The 19077-nt window shown below is 39.9% G+C and overlaps 3 protein-coding genes across 4 annotated transcripts in view; 1 reads left to right on the forward strand and 2 right to left on the reverse strand.

The window, feature by feature from the left end:
- Nucleotides 1–259: 259 nt before the first annotated feature.
- LOC128739883 (uncharacterized protein DDB_G0271670-like) lies at nucleotides 260–3235 on the reverse strand. Its single transcript, XM_053835385.1, has 2 exons — nucleotides 2765–3235; nucleotides 260–961 (listed from the first exon to the last, which is right to left on the reverse strand). The coding sequence occupies exons 1-2, from the start codon at nucleotides 3233–3235 to the stop codon at nucleotides 260–262; spliced, it is 1173 nt and encodes a 390-aa protein (XP_053691360.1).
- An 11888-nt stretch (nucleotides 3236–15123) lies between these two features.
- LOC128743784 (uncharacterized) lies at nucleotides 15124–15895 on the forward strand. The gene is made up of 3 exons (XM_053840450.1): nucleotides 15124–15270; nucleotides 15427–15528; nucleotides 15590–15895. Exons 1-3 carry the CDS (start codon nucleotides 15130–15132, stop codon nucleotides 15893–15895), a joined length of 549 nt encoding a protein of 182 aa, XP_053696425.1. The 5' UTR covers nucleotides 15124–15129.
- Nucleotides 15896–16709: 814 nt separating this feature from the next.
- The window catches only part of LOC128742174 (trichohyalin), a 70135-nt gene continuing 67767 nt past the window's right edge, over nucleotides 16710–19077 (reverse strand). Inside the window, exons 5-8 of one of the 2 annotated variants that reach the window (XM_053838431.1) lie at nucleotides 18750–19073; nucleotides 18555–18688; nucleotides 16943–18498; nucleotides 16710–16876 (exon numbers count right to left, since the gene is read on the reverse strand). In XM_053838431.1, the coding sequence (XP_053694406.1) occupies nucleotides 16970–18498; nucleotides 18555–18688; nucleotides 18750–19073 (1987 nt within the window). In that variant the 3' untranslated portion in view covers nucleotides 16710–16876; nucleotides 16943–16969. Of the gene's footprint in view, nucleotides 18499–18554; nucleotides 18689–18749; nucleotides 19074–19077 lie in introns of both variants that reach the window. The other variant, XM_053838430.1, reaches the window with a different exon arrangement.

The raw sequence follows: 19077 nt of genomic DNA on the forward strand, positions 1-19077 counted from the left end.
AACCACATTTAGAATAATATCAACAAACATAAATTTATCGTAAACACTTTACATGCTTAATTTGAGTTTTATGGTACTTACTGGAGGAATATCTTTGGAACTGGAACTGGCAAATAGGGCGTTGAATATGTAAAACAGAAAAGCTGTCCGTAATAATTTTCCAAAAGAACTTTTCTTTTTGTGTTCCTTAAAGTAACCAATACCTATTAGAAGAAAGCAATAGCGTATTGTAATTTCCATTACACATGTTACAATGAGACTACGATGAATTATGAACTTTATAGGGCAAACGATTTTTAGTGCAAGACGATTCACCTTTGTGTCTCATTTTTATTTGCAAACCAATTCTTTGAAGGTTCCTGTTCATAGCATAGATGTATACTGCACTGACAGTGGCAAGACAAAACAGAAAGGCAAATACTGCTGCTAGTCCAATCCATATCCAATCCGTCGCACCGGCCACGGTTAGGAGATCTTCCGTGACCGGCGGGTCCAGTGTTGAAGTTATCAGTTGGCTTACCGTAGATGTGCTTTCATATCTTGGAGAATTTGTTGTTGAGCCCAAAGTTGTTAGTTTGCTGGTAGATATGTCGGTTTCTAAAGTCTGCTCAGCAGTGCTGCTAGTGAACATGTTGGTTGTTGCTGTACTCGATGTGCTACTACTACTGCTTCTAGTAGTAGGATGAACGCTTGGAGTAGTAACAGCGGTAGTAGTAAAAGGCGAGCTAGATGAAGATTCACTAGCAGTGGTGGTAGTCAACATCACTGTAGTACTTGTAGTAGATGTAGTGGTAGTGATAGTAGTACTAGAAGCAGAAGTAGTGGAAGTGGTAGGTAAAATCGTTGTTGTGGCGAATTCATCTATGCTGTTGCATTCGTCCGTTTCAACTTCGTAATTAAAAACAGTGAAGTACTCAATGGCAACATCACTACCTGAGTTCATATTAGCTTCGATTTGTATCTGCAAGAGAAAATAATATTTTTGCTATTGGTTCACAATATTCTTATTATAATGTAGTTTTAGTCAATAATTGCATATGATACAATTTTCGTACTATAAAATGTAGATAACAACCATTTGAGGTCGAAATTGCAATTAGGAAAGTCGATCTAAAGGGTTTAACGGTACTATATTGGTCTTACAAACCAGTCGTCGAATGTCCGAATCTCGGGCAACCGCTAGAGCCCTGCTATTGTCCAGTTGGTTGCGAAGTATGTCGAATAAAAACAGAAGGTCAAGTTCCGAAAACGGAATTCAATAACTAACTAGGCTTTGCTTTATTTTTTTTATTAGTGCATATCTTGGTGGCCCTGTAGACCTTCACCTTGATATCAACTGTTGATTTCTTCTTTTATCATACAGTCTACCATTCAAGCACACAATCAGTTACTTACTTTATCTATTTTATCACTGACTAGTAGTGTAATCATTATGTTGTCTGTAGATGATGCAAGTTGAGCTGATAACTTTCATTTTCGTGGCAAAATGTGAAAGATGCAATCAACATACTTAAAGCACAGACAAACAGACATAACATTTTGCCTGATCACTAGTAGCATCTATGATCGACATTCCCAAATATCAAATGGCAATAGGAGTATCCCTCGAACTATCAAATATTTTTTATGAGGCATTCCCATTCCCGTTAGTTAAAAAGTGCCACTTCGAAGAATACGAAAACATTCCCAACTAAACCCAAAATTGAAATGACGGCTTTATCGGTGCGAAGAATTAATCAATTTTTGATCATGTTCGCTAAATCAAATTAATCAGATTATATAAAATCAGATAATTTTTAGAATAAAGTAATTTATTAAACAGAACAATATACAAGAAACATTTTAGTGGAATTATATATCTGGTATGCTCTTCGTTATGTCTAACGATGTGCTTCACATGTTTACAACTGAAAAAAGCAAAAAAAAACATACGAATGTTTCCTCTTCGAGATTTAGTACTTTTGTAAAACTGTTCATATTTTCTGAAGGGGGTAATGCAACTCAAAATTATGATACGTGTTTCTGACTAGAAATAACTCAAATTATTTCAGGCAATGCATTTAGTAAGATTGATTATTGGTTCCCGACATCGACTCTGACGTCATAACTCAACAAGACAACGTAACATGCCATCCAAAGCGCTTTAGAATGAAATTAGTAAAGCAAAGCAAAGCCTAGGTGCTACATTCCGTTATCGAAACTTGACCTTCTGTTTTTATACGACAGACTTTGCAGCCAGCTGTTAGAGTGCAGGACAATTGCAGGGCCAGTTGCTACGATCCGATTGACTCAAACAGCCTCTCCCAGTTGGGATTCGGACATACGACGACTGGCTTATTAGGCCAGCGTCATACCTCGAGGCCAACTGGGAGGCATAATAATGAAATTATCACGCGAATAATTTGATGAGTCGGTAATTTCTCGAAATAGCTTTTATACATGGCTTACAAAATCTTACAATTTTATCTCTTTGGACACTTTGGACCGTTTTCTTTACTTTAAGAGCTGTCGAATCCAGTTTTGGCCCGCTCATCTTACTTCGATTTTACTCAATATACTCATTGTATCACCTCAGATAAGCAGAATTTGAAAATATTATGCACAGAACACTTGTAGAGCTAGTTACTATCAATAATATTGCTATCCAAACTTTCTGGTTGATTAAGAAATAATACATTACTTGATTCTTATTTCAATAGTGAATCCTTAAATTGTCAATGTTCAGAATTATTGACCAAATCCCGAAAAACTAAATTCAACCTGCCTTGGCACGCTTGACAGTTTTATCCATCTTCTCTCGGAACAGTCCCCAACCACGGGTAGCCTGTTCCGTTTTCCATCGAATAACGACCATTGGGTTTCCTTCGCTATCAATTCGATCTAAATCCAGCACTCTAACCTCCAGTGAAGCACCGAAATCAAAAACCAAATTGTACACCATTCTTAGCTCAGTTTGTTCATTCACACTAAAACTTTGCACTGTTTCGCCACACGTTAATCCTTGCCACTCCTCCGAAAGGTAATATTCGGCATAATCTCGATACGGAGTAAACACTGTTGTTGCGCTATACTGTTTCACGGTAAACTCTTGAGTATAAGAACAACGAGACAAATATGTTAATGTTGCTTGATCGAAATCAATTCTTGAACAGGAAACATCCTCCGTCAGAATGCACGCACTGAAGCTAATTATGACGCCGGTTACCAGTAGCCACCTTTCCAGAGGGCTATTCATTTCGTGATACCCTTGAGTTTTGCGCTTGTAACCTATAAATCGTGACTGATTTCGAACTTGCTCTTTCGGAATTGTATGACCGTTTACAAACGGCCTGTCAATCAATTGTCATTCATTGAGCTTTTTTATCAGTTGATACAAGATATATTAATCGTTTATTGCAGCGAATAGCAAATAATAGTAAGTTTTACTCTTGGTCGCAGTCGACGCAGAACTCTTCGAGAAATCGTGTCTAATTGTTTATGTCGATGTCATTGTAAATTAGAAATATTACACTGGTCAACTTTTTTCTCACAATAGAATCAAATTTGAATAACTAAATATTGTGGGTTAACTAAAATCATTGAGTGTTTACCAGTGTCGCGGGTGTCATTACCATAAGTTTATTTATTTTGAATCGAAAAAGATGCTTAATTCATTGCAATCTTCTTACTATTGGACTTGCAGCGAATGCAATTTTTACAACAGTAATAAAGCATTGATCAGTGTATTGTAGGCCATTGTTATAGTCTGGTAGAAAGTCAAGTGTGTTGTAATATATACGTCAAACAGCCATAATTTATTGACGATAGTTCACTGGCCGACTCAAGATATTTATTGCAAACTAGATAGTACAAATAAGACCCGCTCATCGCGAGCGTGTGACGCTACCATGTCGACCACCATGACACCATGTACCATGACGGAAAGGTCGACCTAGGTATGGGAGGTCACCGGCTTACTAATGGACAGATGGAATAGCGAAACTCCGCGGAGCGTGCTTTCGTGCAGGGAGAATTATGCAAAGAGCTCGTTCGGACGAAGGCAGGGCTGAATATCAAGTAGCACTTGTTGCTGCACGCGCAGCGCTTAAGAGTGGGATAAAAACTAGTAAAAAAGCCTGCTTTGATAGGTTATGTGCTAGTGCCAATCCGAACCCGTGGGGTGATGCCTACAGGGCCGTAATCGCAAAGACCAAGGGCGTGATAGCACCCTCAGAGCAATCGCCAGAGATGCTGGAGCGGATCATCGAGTCAAGGCCCTGGCCCCAGGCCGCTGAGTCGTCCCACGGCCGATGTTCCATCACATCTCAGACCATAACATAGAATGATAGGCCTCCGTGCCGAACATCCAAAGTAACGTGGACGACAGCGGTTTATAGGTCGGGGAGGAAGTAACGGTTACGAATGAAGAACTCATTGAGTTCGCTAAATCCCTAAAGGTGAGCAAGGCACCGGGGCCAGACGGTATCCCAAATATGGCCATTAAAGCGGGTATTCTAGAGGCTCCCGAATTATTCGGGGCAGTAATGAGTAGATGCTTGGAAGCTGGCCACTTTCCGGACAGATGGAAGCGACAGAACCTGGTCCTATTGCCGAAGCCGGGAAAACATCCGGGTGCCCCCTCGTCCTATAGGCCGATCTGTTTGCTCGATACTGCCGGCAAGGTGCTGGAGAGGGTTATCCTTAACAGACTCGTACAGTAGACTGAGGGTACAAAGGGTCTGTCAAGGAACCAATTCGGCTTCCGAAAAGGCAAATCTATGGTGGATGCCATCTTGTCTGTCACTAAGACTGCGCAGTTGTCACGCTCGACGTGAGAAATGCGTTTAATAACGCCAGCTGGGACTCCGTAGCTAACTCGCTTCGGAACGTCCAAGTGCCGGTGTCGCTGTACAGGATTCTGGAAAATTATTTCCAGAATCGTGTGCTATGCTACAACACGGAGGAGGGTCAGAAGTGCGTTCAAATCACCGCAGGGGTTCCGCAAGGTTCCAAACTGGGCCCGGTGTTGTGGAACGTCATGTATGACGAGGTGTTGAAGCTAAAGTTCCTGGTAGGGGTGGTGATAGTCGGCTTTGCGGACGACATCACCTTCGAAGTCTACGGTGAATCTATCAGAGAGGTTGAGTTGACGGCTGCCCGCTCTATAAGCATTGTTGAAGATTGGATGCGATCCGGGAAACTGGAGCTAGCGCATCATAAAACGGAGGTTATCGTGGTGAACAACCGCATGCCGGTGCGGCAAGCAAATATCAGCGTCAGGGACACTATTTCGTCAACGTGGTCCTTAAAACTCCTGGGAGTCATGGTCGAGACAAGCTCAAGTTCGGGAGCCACGTCGACTATGCCTGCAAGAAGGCTTCCACAGCTAATTCGGCATTGTCTCGTATGATGTCTAATAGCTCTGCAGTATATGGCAGCAAGCCAAGGCTATTAGCCAACGTGGTCCAGTCCATACTCAGGTATGGCGGCCGGTTTGGTCATCGGCGTTAGGTACCAAAAGCTATCTAGCCAATCTGGAAAGCACCTATCGTCTCAAGTGCTTGAGAGTGACGAGTGCGTATCGCACAGTTTCATTTGACGCAATCTGCGTCTTAGCGGGTGTGATGCCTATTGGCATCATCATCAGCGAGGACGTAGAGTGCTTCAACTAACGTGGAACTAGAGGCATACGGGGTACCACAAGATCGGCCTCGATGACCACATGGCAGCAAGCATGGTCTAATTCCACAAAAGGCCGGTGGACACATCGACTTATCCCGGTAGTATCCGGGTGGGTCAACAGGCGCCACGGCGAAGTCAACTTCCACCTGACACAGATTCTGTCAGGGCATGGTTGTTTTAGACAGTATCTGCACAAGTTTGGGTATGCGAAGTCCCCCGCCTGTCCCGAATGCGTGGATGTTGAGGAAACTGCAGAACATGCTTTCTTCATATGCCCTCGTTTCGCGGGCGCGAGAAGTAACATGGTGGCAGTTACCGGACAGGTCACTACTCCGGATAACTTAGTCCAAAGGATGTGTTCCAACTCGGACGTCTGGGGAGTGGTCAATGCGGCTGCTATCCAGATTGTACTTGAGCTACAAAACCGCTAGAGAGCCGATCAACGGCGAATAAACAGCCTAACTACCATAGTCCAGTAGTTATCTAAGAGAGTGCGTTAAGCACAATAGCCCCTCCCTGAAGTAATATCGATAAGGTGGTGCCAGGGGGATGCAGGCTGGAGCCACGTGTAGGGTTTTAGTGGGTCTGGATCCTCACGCCCCACTAGGCGGGGGTCGGGATACTAACCCCCTTTCTGAATTGTCTTCTCAGGTGTCTGATAGTACTGTATCTTTTAAGGTGCTCAGCAGATTTCCCTACTCGTATAGAAAAAAGTAAGACCCGCTCAAAATATTTTATTCCGCCGTATTCTGTCATTCCCCTTGCGTAAATATATATATTTCATGGCTTTAAAAATTGGCAGCATATTCGCTTATGCAGTAAAGCAAGTTTTTAAGTCCAAATAAGGAAAAGGGGTTTTGTTTCATTCTGCATAATAGGAATTTCCAGAAAGAAAGCTACACAAGTGGCCGGAAGACAAAACACCGTCCGTTTAGAGGTGGAATACGAACGCTATGCATAACACAACTGGCAGTTTGCTCAGTCAAACGCCGATCGCACGCAGCAGAAGGAACGCGCTCTAAAATTTGTTGACATTTTTGTTTCGATCAAGTTGCCTTTACCGTTTGGAGCAGCGAATGACTGCAAAACAGTCAAATTATTGGCAATCACCACGCTAATGAAAAGCAACCGCACAATCGTATGATTCAATACTACAAAAAAACAACCACTACATGTGCATGGAAGAAGTCGGTCGGACTCCGTCCAATACAAACGAATATTTTGCTTGCGTCGGACCGACGTCCGGGTGACAAACTATTACTGTGAGCAGCCGATTTGGAGACAAAAAGAGAAACGAAAAAATACGTCACCGTATGCTTCCAGTCAGTTTGCAGTTTATATTCTCAAAGCGCAAAGCAAAACGGGAGATCGACTGGTTGCTTTTGCTGAGATGCCGCATGAATCGTAAGACGGCAGCAGCGCAAGCGGGAGATTGACTGGATTTAACGGGAAACTAGCAGTCATTAACTTTTCGTCGAAGAGTCCAATTTCGGAAGCAGTTTTTGGAGCCAAAAGCGGGATTATGTTTATAAAAAAGTAAATACTACATTCTTCTTACCAATCTGAATACAGCGAATATATTTTCATGAAAAGAATTTTTGTTACGAACAAAAAAACTGCTTTTGATATTGGCAGAATCGATGACGACTAATTTCACCTTAAAAAACAGTCAAATGATCGTTCAAAAAGCGGAGTTTGAATGCGGAAAGTTCGCATTCACGGCAGTCACATTCAACTTGCGATCCCTTTTCAAGCCCTGGTTTGGATACATGCGCTATGCTACATCAGCGGAAACAAGGCAGCGTGGCCGGTAAAACCCCCCTCGAAATCGGCGGTCTCTCGTATGGAAAAGACTGATTTACCGATGTTTTAGAATTGCCGAAATTTAGGAACTGTCCCTTAGTTTGAAGACCGAACAAGCGACATCGAGTAAGGACAGCAAAAGCCTGGACGAACGAGTCGAATAAAGGCTTCGAGCATTTCTTTTTTTGCACCCTATCATTGTCGGTGTTTTGTTCACACTCCATCATTACCAGTATTATGTTCCAACCACTTCATATCACATGTACATGAGCATCCTCTTTAAGCTCTACCAGCATATAAACGTAGGATAATTTTGAATTCCGAGCAAAATCGGAGGATTTGTTGCACATAAATTACTGTTTCAGTTTTATTTAAATTCAGCTGACTCACCCTGTGTACGCTTCTTAAGCGGTCCTTCAGTTGACCACAAACACAGTTCAGCTGGTGAGTATCAACTCATGAATTTACAATCACTATACACAATACAATACAATACACAATAATTAAGGTACAATAACCAGTAATAGACCATCCGATGTTTCAATATTTCAACTGTTTTATTTTAGAGAATTTTCTAAATTAATGAAACGAAACATCAATCTGATTCAAACGCTATTTTACATATCTCCTAGAAATAAGTATTGTACAACCGACAATTTATGGCTTGTTTACTTCTTTGTGTTAAAAAACTTGACTAAAACTAAATAAATGGTTATCCTAAATAAATAAACTTTAGAGATACCTATTAATATGAGTTTGTTATGATTGGTCTGATTGGCCATTAAATCTAATAATGGTCAATGTCATACATACGGTTTTACTATTGCAAAACGTACCCTTTATATCAACTGAATTTGGAGGCCCAGATCAACATATCTATAAATTTATCAGTTTTATATCTTAGACGAAGGTAGCTTAAGGCGCGTTATCTTTTACACATTGGAAGGTTCTCACCACCGAACGGCGAAATCAGTATCGATAGTCGATTTCACGTTCCCGTCGCAGTATCGTTTTCGGCATCTGAAAGTTCACCAATTACGAGCGAATTACATTCCGCTAACAACCATGACATCGTTTTCGGCTCTAAGTACCATCGTACTGATAACACTATTCTCATTTCGTGGTCTCTGTCCTGTTGGCGCATCGTCGAGAAAGTTACACATGGTACTGGCGGAACCTCTACCTACTGAAGCAACACTGACAGCAGAAGAAGCTGACAAACGGAGCGAACCGGTGAATATGGCGGAACCATACACGGCAACCCAGGAATATGTCGCTTGGATGGTGACGGCGATTATATTCATTGTCCTGTTCTCCCTGTCAATCGTCGTGATTGGATATTTGTGGTACCTGCGAAATTCGAAGCTTAAGGAATTAAGGGCACTGCAGATGGCCCGTGATGATAAAAACAATCGGAATGTGTGGTACGGTGGTTCGTACATGTAGATAATGAAATTGGTAGTGATAATTAACTGGTGATGTAAATATAACTCGTACTGTGACTCACAGCGTTTAGTTTGAATCTAAAACCTATGATATCATCAACTTTGTCTTGCTAGAATCCATTCTACCTATATGTGTTTTAATTTTAAACTTATTCCAATACTAAGTAACTGTAGCAGTAGCATTGAACACGCGCAAAATTTATCAACAGGATGTCGTCCACTGTCATTGTTCTGTTTACGATGTCAAATGTGAATCGTGGAATATATTGTTTCCAATAAAATCATAGATATTTTACATGTTTACGCGTCCTCGTTTTCATTTATTTGACATAAAAATATCGTGTTAAATTCTAAAAGTTTTGTTCAATCGTTTGTATTTTAGCGCAGTAATTTTATTCACAATTTTCCTGAATAGGGTGACGGACCCCCCTCATCATACGTAAACATGATCCATATTTTAGTTCAGTTCAAGTTTTTATAAGAATTATATGCAAAAGCAAAGCCTTGGGCGTAAACGTCTTTGTAAGACTTGACTCTTCTTTATCGACAGACTTCACAGCCGGCTATTAGAGTATAGGATAGTTACGGAGCTAGTGCAACAATCCTATTAACTCTATCTAGCATTCTAGCAGCAGCGCCTAGCCGAGATTCAAACATATGACGACTGGCTCGTTTGGCCAGCATCGTACCTCGAAACCAACTAAGCGGTTAAGAATTATATGCGCAAGTTCTCAAATTTTTCACATGAGATGAAACTGATACTTCTTGTTTGTTTATGTACAGGTACATATTAGGGCAGACAAAATATTTCGGAATTTACATTTCTTAGCGAAACAATTTTTCATGCTCCAGCGGGAGGTCGTAATACGACGAACCACAAGAAAGGAGGAAATAGGGTACGGGAGGGTATTTTCAACCCATTAAGCGGTAGCCTAAACAATATTCAGGAATTACGTTGAAACTCTATTCATTCGAGACCAGATTTTTATACCAGTTGATAGAATAATGTATTTTGGTCTTAATGAAACGCTACTGAATTTGAGTTATGGTCGCGAGAAATGATGAAGTCGCTGCGGCTAAATTGGGCTCATTTTCTATAGTGGTGTCTGTGTTTTTTAAATCCGACCGGCCGAAATAGCCTGCACAGGGATTAGATGCTTTTCAAAAACAGATCAAAAGAGAGACCAATGGATAACGTATCGGTATTACCTAGATACCGGCTCATTGAAGATAACTAGTTTTGCAGTGACAAAAGCTTGCTGCTGGCGCTAGTGTATCATTGAATCGTGCATATACATTAGCACCAGAAGAAAGTAGTTGTCACTTAAATACAAGCTATGTCAACACGATAGAAGAGTGGGCAAGAACAGGGGCAACTGCATCACATCTTGGTAGTAGTGTAAATAACGCATCATATGCTGAAATTAAAAGCAATACGCTCCAGATTGCTAGTGAATGAAAATATGAATCAATATTGTCATTTTAGAGGGGAATTTTTGTGTTCTTTCGTAATGAAAAGAACCCAAGTAACAATTTGGGTTTTATTACACTCTTATGATGGCATTTAAGACCAAAATTGGTCATGAAAACCGCCATAAGAGTACAATAAAACTCACATTGTTGCTTGGGAAGTATAATTGTTCTGTGACATCATATTCACAGCTGTTTAGTTGCTAGAATAAGTAAACGTGATCATAATTGTATGTTTTCCAAACCATAATCAAAAGCGGATGCGCGTAAGCGATTGCTGCTATTTTATTCAGCCTGATTACGTGCCGGTGGAAAAATAATGGTTTTGATGTTTATTGATTAAAATCTAGCAAATTACTTACATTTTTATGAAAACAGTTATTACACATTAAAGCTTATGAGTGCCACTTTAGTTTCAGTATTGTTACAGGGGTTGCAACGTGTGCAATAAAATTGGAAGGAATGGAATCTTTCGAATTTATCGGCATTTTGTTTTATAGAAACCCACACAATTAAAAAAAGCACCGAATTCGGTAAAATTTTCCCGATATCTCAACATCAACAACCGAACGTTCGGTATCTATCAATGCTGTGAAATCCGGAAAAAAATAACCATAACACGAGAATAAAAATTCTTGTAACAGTAGGATGCAAAATACTGTAAAAACAATCAAATTTATCGTCAGAAAAGATAACTAAACCATCAAACTTATTGTTGTCCACCATAACTTTCATAGTTTTGAGAAATTCTACCATCAAAATGACGGGTTGTTATCGTAAAAGTTATGTTACAGTACAAGTTTTCGTTTTTTTATGGTAATTTTTTGGGACGAAAAAATAAAATATAATTAAAAAAGGCAGTAAATTTGTGATGAAATACGGCCAATTCAATTGCATAAAATGAGAAACAAAAATATGAATAAAATTAGAAATTGAGGCACTTTTACAATAAATTTACCATAAGTTTCAATGTTTACAATAAAAACTGTTGTAAATGCATTCTACTACAAAATTTAATGTAAATTTTTTTTCGGGTTAACCCACAGAGGATTTGTATTTGCATCTAACATTCGGTAAAAGCTTATTTTGTAAATCAACTTTTTTAATAATATTGTCATAATCATTCTTAATATGGTGAATTTCTTCAAAAATAGTTGAAAGTACTCTTTATTATTATGATTTTGAATACATTTTTTTGTTCAAATAGGTTCGTCTTGCTTTAATAATCAAATGATAACATAGATCGATGGGATGGGGTAGTTTTAGACTTTTATAAAGCTGTTTACTGTCAAGACATCAAGTTCGTCTTCGATCAAAATCGATCGAAGAGTAAATGTAGTTATTAACCTTTACAGGTCGAGGTTTCATCGTAATAAACCTGACCTGGTTCCAGGCCATTTGGAATGGCAAGATTTGGTCACTCTTTTCTAGAATAAAAGTAAAAGAAATTGTGCTTACATGTGATTGGCTGATTCGTCCATTTTAGAGTGTGCCTTATATCTATATTATAATAATATATAAGTTTGTATCGTTGAGCCGGATTTTTTAGAGAAACAAAATCGGGGTGCTGCTTTTCAATAACATTGAATGGTGCTTTCCTTTTACTTGGGAGATAAATACCGCCCAATCACGTGGCGTCTCAATGTCCATGGTGTTCCTTTTCTTTGCTCGCTCAATATCCGCATGGACAGAGTCGACTTCCATGTGTGAATGTCCCTTTACCATGAAATTGTGTCGAATGATCAAATCGTATCCTTCTCTCATGCATTTCTCACTAAGCATAGCTAACGTTACGTCATGCATACCACAAATATTGTGATTTTGTCCGCTACATCTGTCTGAAAACAGATTGATGACTTTGCTGGGGGGGTTGACATTTGGATCTATTTTCTTAAATAATGTGCGTAGATTACGTAACAGCCAAGATCCGATTCCTTGGGATCCTCAGCGAGCTATTCCCGTACCATAAGAAATAACGTGCATTATTTTGACCACTGAATGTTAGTTAAATTGAGCGTATATAGTTGTCGACAACAGAATGCACACCTAGTTGCGTCCTTGTTCGCTTCTTGAACATCTTTTTTTTAAATCGTGCATCATCTTGGCTTGCGCCTGGTGTTTATCTCTCTTTTCCCTTTCATCTTCAACAATATCTTAATTAAAGTGTTGAATTTATCACATTATCCCCATGTTTCTGATCTGGGCTTCCTAAAGCTAAAGTTAAACGCATTGAATATTTTTCGGTATGTGTTGTAATTCACGGCGTGACAAATATTTGTGCTATTCTGTGATGTAAATCATACATTTTTGCCACAGATAAACCACTTGACAAGTATAAGTTGGAAGTCTTCTCTCGTGAGTACTGTGCAGAATATGCAGAGAACACACGAATATATTATTGGATGCGTTGCTTAAACTGTCTTCTTTTTGAGTAACGTCAGTTATTACCTCCTGAACCGCAATTGATGGATCAAATTTACCGTCAGGAATATCGATGCATTTTCTGAACAATTTACCCATGTTTAATTTTGAAAACGATTTCATAACTTGAGCTACCTTCATTTTTAGATCTTGAATATTATTCTCTTTATGATATTATTTTATTCAAAATATATTTTCTATTGGATTGTAGAAAGGTACATATACCGGTGGGAAAATCAGAAACATGCCCAATGAACGGAAGTATATTACGATTTTTTTGGTCACAGTGTATACGAGCACCATCTGGAATCCATATTAATGATTACCGGGATATGATTCGACATGATTACTTCTAAGAGGAAACTGTTTACAATGTTTTCGTCTTGTTTTAATTGATGCTTTTCGGTGAAAATCGCTTGAAAAAATATATTTTAAGTTAACGTTTCAGCCTACTTATTTCGGCCATTGTTTACAATTAATTTTTTTTTAAACGATGGTTTTTACAATTGATGGAAAGACGGTAGGGGAAAGTAATGAAAATTTTTTTGGGAAAGGAGGAGAAAGAGTGGAAAGGAAGGGGGGTAATAGGTAGCTACGCTTAACAAGTTGTCGTTGTGACTCCTATCTTTTGTCCAATGCTGGAAGGTGCATGAGTCGAACCAAGCTATAATCAGAGATTATAACCGGATTGGAACCAACAACACCTGCCAGGGCGTGTGGCCAGGGTTGCCACATGCGCAGATTATTCTGTGTTTAACAGATATTTGAAAGAAATCGCCTGTACAGAATCTGGATGCATAGATTACAGATTTTCGCCAAATTACACAGATTCAACAGGTTTTTGAGCTTTTACATGAGAGTGAAAGAGACGGAAATAGTCAGCAAAATGACTCTCTATCTCTTTCACTCTCATTGTTTTGCATTGGACAGATTTTTGCACAGATATTTTTCCTCGCCGTACAGATTGTCAGATTTTTCCAAGAATTTTCCAGAATTATATGTGGCATCCCTGCGTGTGGCTCGCTGGTACCCGTGTACCTTTGAACCATAGAGGCGCTGGTCAAAAGAAGACTGCGCAACCCCCCTTATTAATGCAGCGACCTATCTGTTTTTTTAGGATTATTTTTAGACACAAAGATTGTGTGCCTCTTCCTCCGTCAACTGTAGAAACCACTGACCGAGAAGTTTTGATCTAACTTGTTTTTACTTTCAGGACGACGACACTATGCAGCCCCTTACGACTTGCAAGGTACTGCGTCCTGCGTGTGACGTTGTTCGTCCGTAAGCGTATTAGTCCGCGTTTCTCAACGCGGCTCTTTGGAAAAAGGCTCCGTTAGTCCGTTCCTATGAAATTGACCAAACTCGTGTTTTAGACTTTGACCTTGAAATGCGGTCAGGCATTAATATTAATATTTTTTTGAAACGATGGTTTTTACAATTGATGGAGGAACGGTAGGGGAAAGTAATTAAAAATTGTTTTGGGAAAGGAGGGGAAAGAGTGGAAAAGAATGGGGGCGGTAATAGGTAGCTACGCTTAGCAAGTTGTCATTGTGACACCTATCTACATAAAACAAGAATAGTCAGAATAGAATTGGTTTTTTGTTTTTTTTTTCGCCCGGCTGCCCAACAATGGCCTTATTGTGTGCCAGACAACCAGATAAACAGCTTTTGCCATATTTCCGTTTCTGTTGCTTTGCCAAAAGTTCACTACATCACATCTTATTAAAAATTTTACATCAATGAGGAACAAAACCCTATAAATGTTTCCCAAAAAATGCATCTGTTAGATCGAATGGCTTCTAGATTTTTTCAATTCTCGTTGTAAACTCTTATTGCCAACTCTGAAAATAATGTCGATTGCACATCAAAAACAAATACTCGATCAAAAAGAATGCTCGAAATTAATCGCTTAATGAAAGCAATTCGCAAGGTTTAATCGATGATTGAATAATTGAAAGTTATTGATATCACAAATTTTGTTAGCAAAACATAAGATTTGCGATACACTTTTGATAGCCGGCAGTAGGTACATTTAATACGCCGAAATAAATCTTTCTGAAAGCGGTATTTTCAAACTGTCGAGCACAATCTTTTTACTGCGCATGTTTCGTTTGGGGTTATCGACGAAAGGATACTTTGACGACCGGTTCCACCCTTAGCATACTCGAAAATCAATAATCCTGACAATCACATCATTCCTTCGCTATCTGTTTTAAGAACGTACTCTTCCGAAACATTGAAATCATTGAGATACATCAGCAGATGCAGATAGTTGATTTTTAAAACTTTACGTTTTTGCACAAAGACTGTTATTTTCATTGTTACAAAAATGGCTGAGGGCACGTATGAGTATGAATGCATGCGGGCTGAGCTGTTGGGTGTCGAAAAGCCAAATCGTGAAGAATTCGAAGCTAATATGAAACTTCGAAAGGAAGCTGAACAGGAAGAACAATTAACGCAAGAGATGCAGGTTAGTACAATATATGATAATTAGCCGCATTGGGGTTTTGTAGTGTGCCTAAAATTTCGATAAGCCTCATCAGGATCGGTATTGTTTCAATCAAGCCAAAACAGTTTCAGCAAATCTTGCAGGCTTTCAATGCAATAATTTTTTACCCAATTGTAGGAGGTTGACTTGAACGATGAACAACTGAAGGGTACTACTGGGAAAATGGACGAATTGAACAATATACTTTCAATTACGCAGCAACGAATAAACAAATTTAAGGTGTCTTATTGGATTCAATATTTTACATAGTGAATATAATGTTGATATTTGACTTCCGTAGGTTGCTTGTGGCAGCCTTACTAGTTTGTTAAAAATGCGTCCATCAACTCCCAACGCAGGAACCTCGTCCAACGAACCTACGGAAGAAGCCTCTGCAAATACAATTAATGACGCACTGGACGCGTTGGATACCATGAAAGATGTGGAGACAGCTTCCGATGCCAAGATCGCAAAATCAGCTGCACAGGATATGGGTCAAAAAATGACCTCACAACTTGACAAACTGGATTCGTTACTATCAAAAGCTGATAATGCAACGTATGCCATGAAGCACCAAACCGATCAGATGAAGAAGATTACGAAGTAAGGATTATTCTTATAAGGGCATTGGATCTCATGAACTTCTAATAATGAACTGACGCTTATTTATATATTCTCTACTATACTTACTTACCTACTGTAGAATTTACAATTTATTTGAAAGTACGCTTAATCAGCGAAGGCTTCGTAGTTTTTTAATCCTTGCAATTAGCTTAGTTTTACGAATTTTGGGCGCTAAATCGACATGCTCTACAATCAATCCCCACGTATTTGTGCTGTCTTCCAAGTTTAACGGCAACCGTTAATGAGCACAATGAATCTATTGGTACAATGAAAATTGCCTGATTTGAGTGACTCTACATCATCGAAAAAATATGCCAGGTGAAGTGATCGGAAACACCAAATCAGAATGTGATACTAGCTTGCGCTACATGTACAGATGTTGTTTGAAAATGATAAAACATTTTCTAATCGTTGGCAGGAATGACTTACAAAAAAGCTAGATGTTATTGTTGTCTTGTATCTTATTGAAACTAACTATTATCTACTGAAACCATTGTAAACTTAAAAGAAACGTTAACGTTAGTTTAAGACGAAAATAATAAAATTATAATGCAATCAAAGTCATCAAACTGTGTTTTGTGTTGCAGTGATGCTTGATTTATGCGTAGAAAGTGTTCTACGCTATGGCGTACAATTTTGTAACGGTCCTGTACCTTAAGAGTGTTAACCAACAATCATTAAGGAATATGGAATTTGGGATGAAAAAATACCTAGATTACAAGCCGCGCCGCCGAATAATAAAAATAACCCATACATTGTTCTAATAAGACAAATTGTTTAGTTATTTTCCTCAATCATTTATTGTCAATACTTCCAGGTTTACAGCAGACACTTCTAAGTTTATAATCTGATTATTGCTATAAGGCACTTCAAAACATGCAAGTATTCCGTTATTCTACGTGAGCACAGGCTAAATAATATTCACTATGTAGTTCAATTTGTCGCAAGGCCAACATGAGCGATACTGTAGTAATTGGATTATTAAGCACATTTATAATTACAATTGGCCATCGAACGAAAGTAGACATACCATTTTTACATCAGCACATGTGCGGAATCAATAGGGGTTAACCGCAGCTAGTCCAACCCGTCCACTGCTTCGTGAAACTGGTGGAGCCCTTGGTTCGGCGTAGCTATGGCGATAGCCTTTGTTCAGATTTCCGAGACTTTTAGCGGGAATTACACGAGCTGGCATTGGTTCACGATCCATTGCCGGATAGCGATCGCCTGTGTCTACCTCACGATAACCAACACTATTAGATGTCCGTATATGTCCTCTAGGCGAAATCTCTTCCTCTTCAGAGCTCCAATCATTGCTGTCACGTGAACTCACAACCACCGCTTCAAGAGAACTTCTCCTGGGAGCCTCAGCCGCCCGCTTTGCGTGAAGCACTTGTTCCCGTTCTTGGCGTTCACGTTCGATACGTTCTTGTTCGTGTCGGTCACGTTCCATTTGCTGGAACTTTTCCTTGGCATTTTGGAATCTGTCTTTTGGCGATATTTTACGAATCGTAGATTCTGGTGAGCTTGTTTTGATTTCTACTGATTTTGTTCGAGAATCCGAAGCCTTCATAATGGGCGACTTTCTAATGTCTTCACGATAGCGAGCTGCAATATCTCGATATTTATCATCACCTGCATTGTCCTCCGGGTACATGGGCTGTCGTTCCCATCGGTCATCATACCTATCCCGGATACGTTTCGATTCCTCGGAAGATTTGAATGGTAGTTTGCTATTCTTATCAATCGCATCGGGATAACCTACGGGTTCGTTTCCTCTATACGGTCTATGATCATTAAATCCCGTTCTATACCGATCTTCAGGACTATCATCACGCACGTAATGGTGTTCTCTGTTTGACAGTACTCTAGGATGATCACGATCGCGAAATTCGCGCTCTATCTTGAAATCTCGATGATCATCATAGGTCGGTGAGTATTTCCCTCTGCCATGCATTCTTTCGGGTGAATATTCTCTATATTCGTCTCGATAACCTACCCGTTTGGGAGGCTCATCGCAATATTTTGAATTTTCGGAAATAATCTCCCGATACTTTTGGCGATCAGTAAGGTTTTCGCGATAATGGATTTTCTCGTGCTCATATCCATCGTAGTATTTTCCACCAACAGGAGATGATTTTTTGAAGTGGTAGTTTTCTTCTTGCTCATTTTCGTGATATCTGTCCGAATGGTTAGATTTTCGTCGAAATTCTTCTTGCTCGTAGCGCTTGTCATCAATCGTAATTTTCTTCTTACGATCTTCGACCGCAAATGGTTCACCATTGAATGCATCGCGGAAGCGACCTTGCAACGGAGTTGGTTTTGTAATAATAGGCTTCACTTCCTCCTCACGAGAGTTGACAGAACCGCGAAGACTGTTATCTTCTTCTCTGCTGGAAGAACGTTGGAATCGGGCATGATTGTCTTGTCGGACGTTCGGATATAGGTAAGTCGTTGGAGGTTCGCGATACTTGCTTATGCGAGACATTGGCTCCTCGACGTATCTCTCTTTTGCTCTAGCGTTCGAAACACGTTGATGTGATGAACTAATCATAGAAGCTTCTGGTTCATTCACCCATTCTTCCTCTGAAAATCGTACAAATTAGCTGGTATAAGATATGAGAATCTAATCTACGTATTACCACTAGAACTATGGGCATCCTGTCGCTCTGGGCTGGGAGCCAAATCGGATCCAATGCCGGATGATCCACGGGATGAAACACCTTGCTTGTTACCAACCGATGTTACCGATCCAACGATGCAAGGATTTCGGCATCTAGAAATCAAAGTTTTTTAAAAATTCACCAATATTTAACTCAATGGCAAAACTTTTATACCTCCTCGAATCGTTTCCTGTTGACTTATCACAATCCTTGGCCGGTAGCAGCAATGGAACGCCTCCACTCAGCTTTTCCCGCAACTCGGCGGCCAATGAGTCATACAGTTTAGACTGGCAAGAAATTGGCGATAAAGGACTGGAAGGAGAATGCTGCTGCTCTTCACTGCACTCCGACTCCCGAGTACTAGTACCGGTATCACTTCCGTGGGATGAGTCAAATCTACGTGGCGAATCGAATCGTCTCGGCATCTGCTGCTTCGATTGCTTTCTTTCTGGAGCCGCAGCCAGCACTGATGTTGTTAATTGCGCAGGTAAACCCAGTCTGA

Source organism: Sabethes cyaneus, chromosome 3 (assembly GCF_943734655.1).
Source record: "Sabethes cyaneus chromosome 3, idSabCyanKW18_F2, whole genome shotgun sequence".
NCBI classification, from domain to species: Eukaryota; Metazoa; Arthropoda; class Insecta; order Diptera; family Culicidae; genus Sabethes; species Sabethes cyaneus.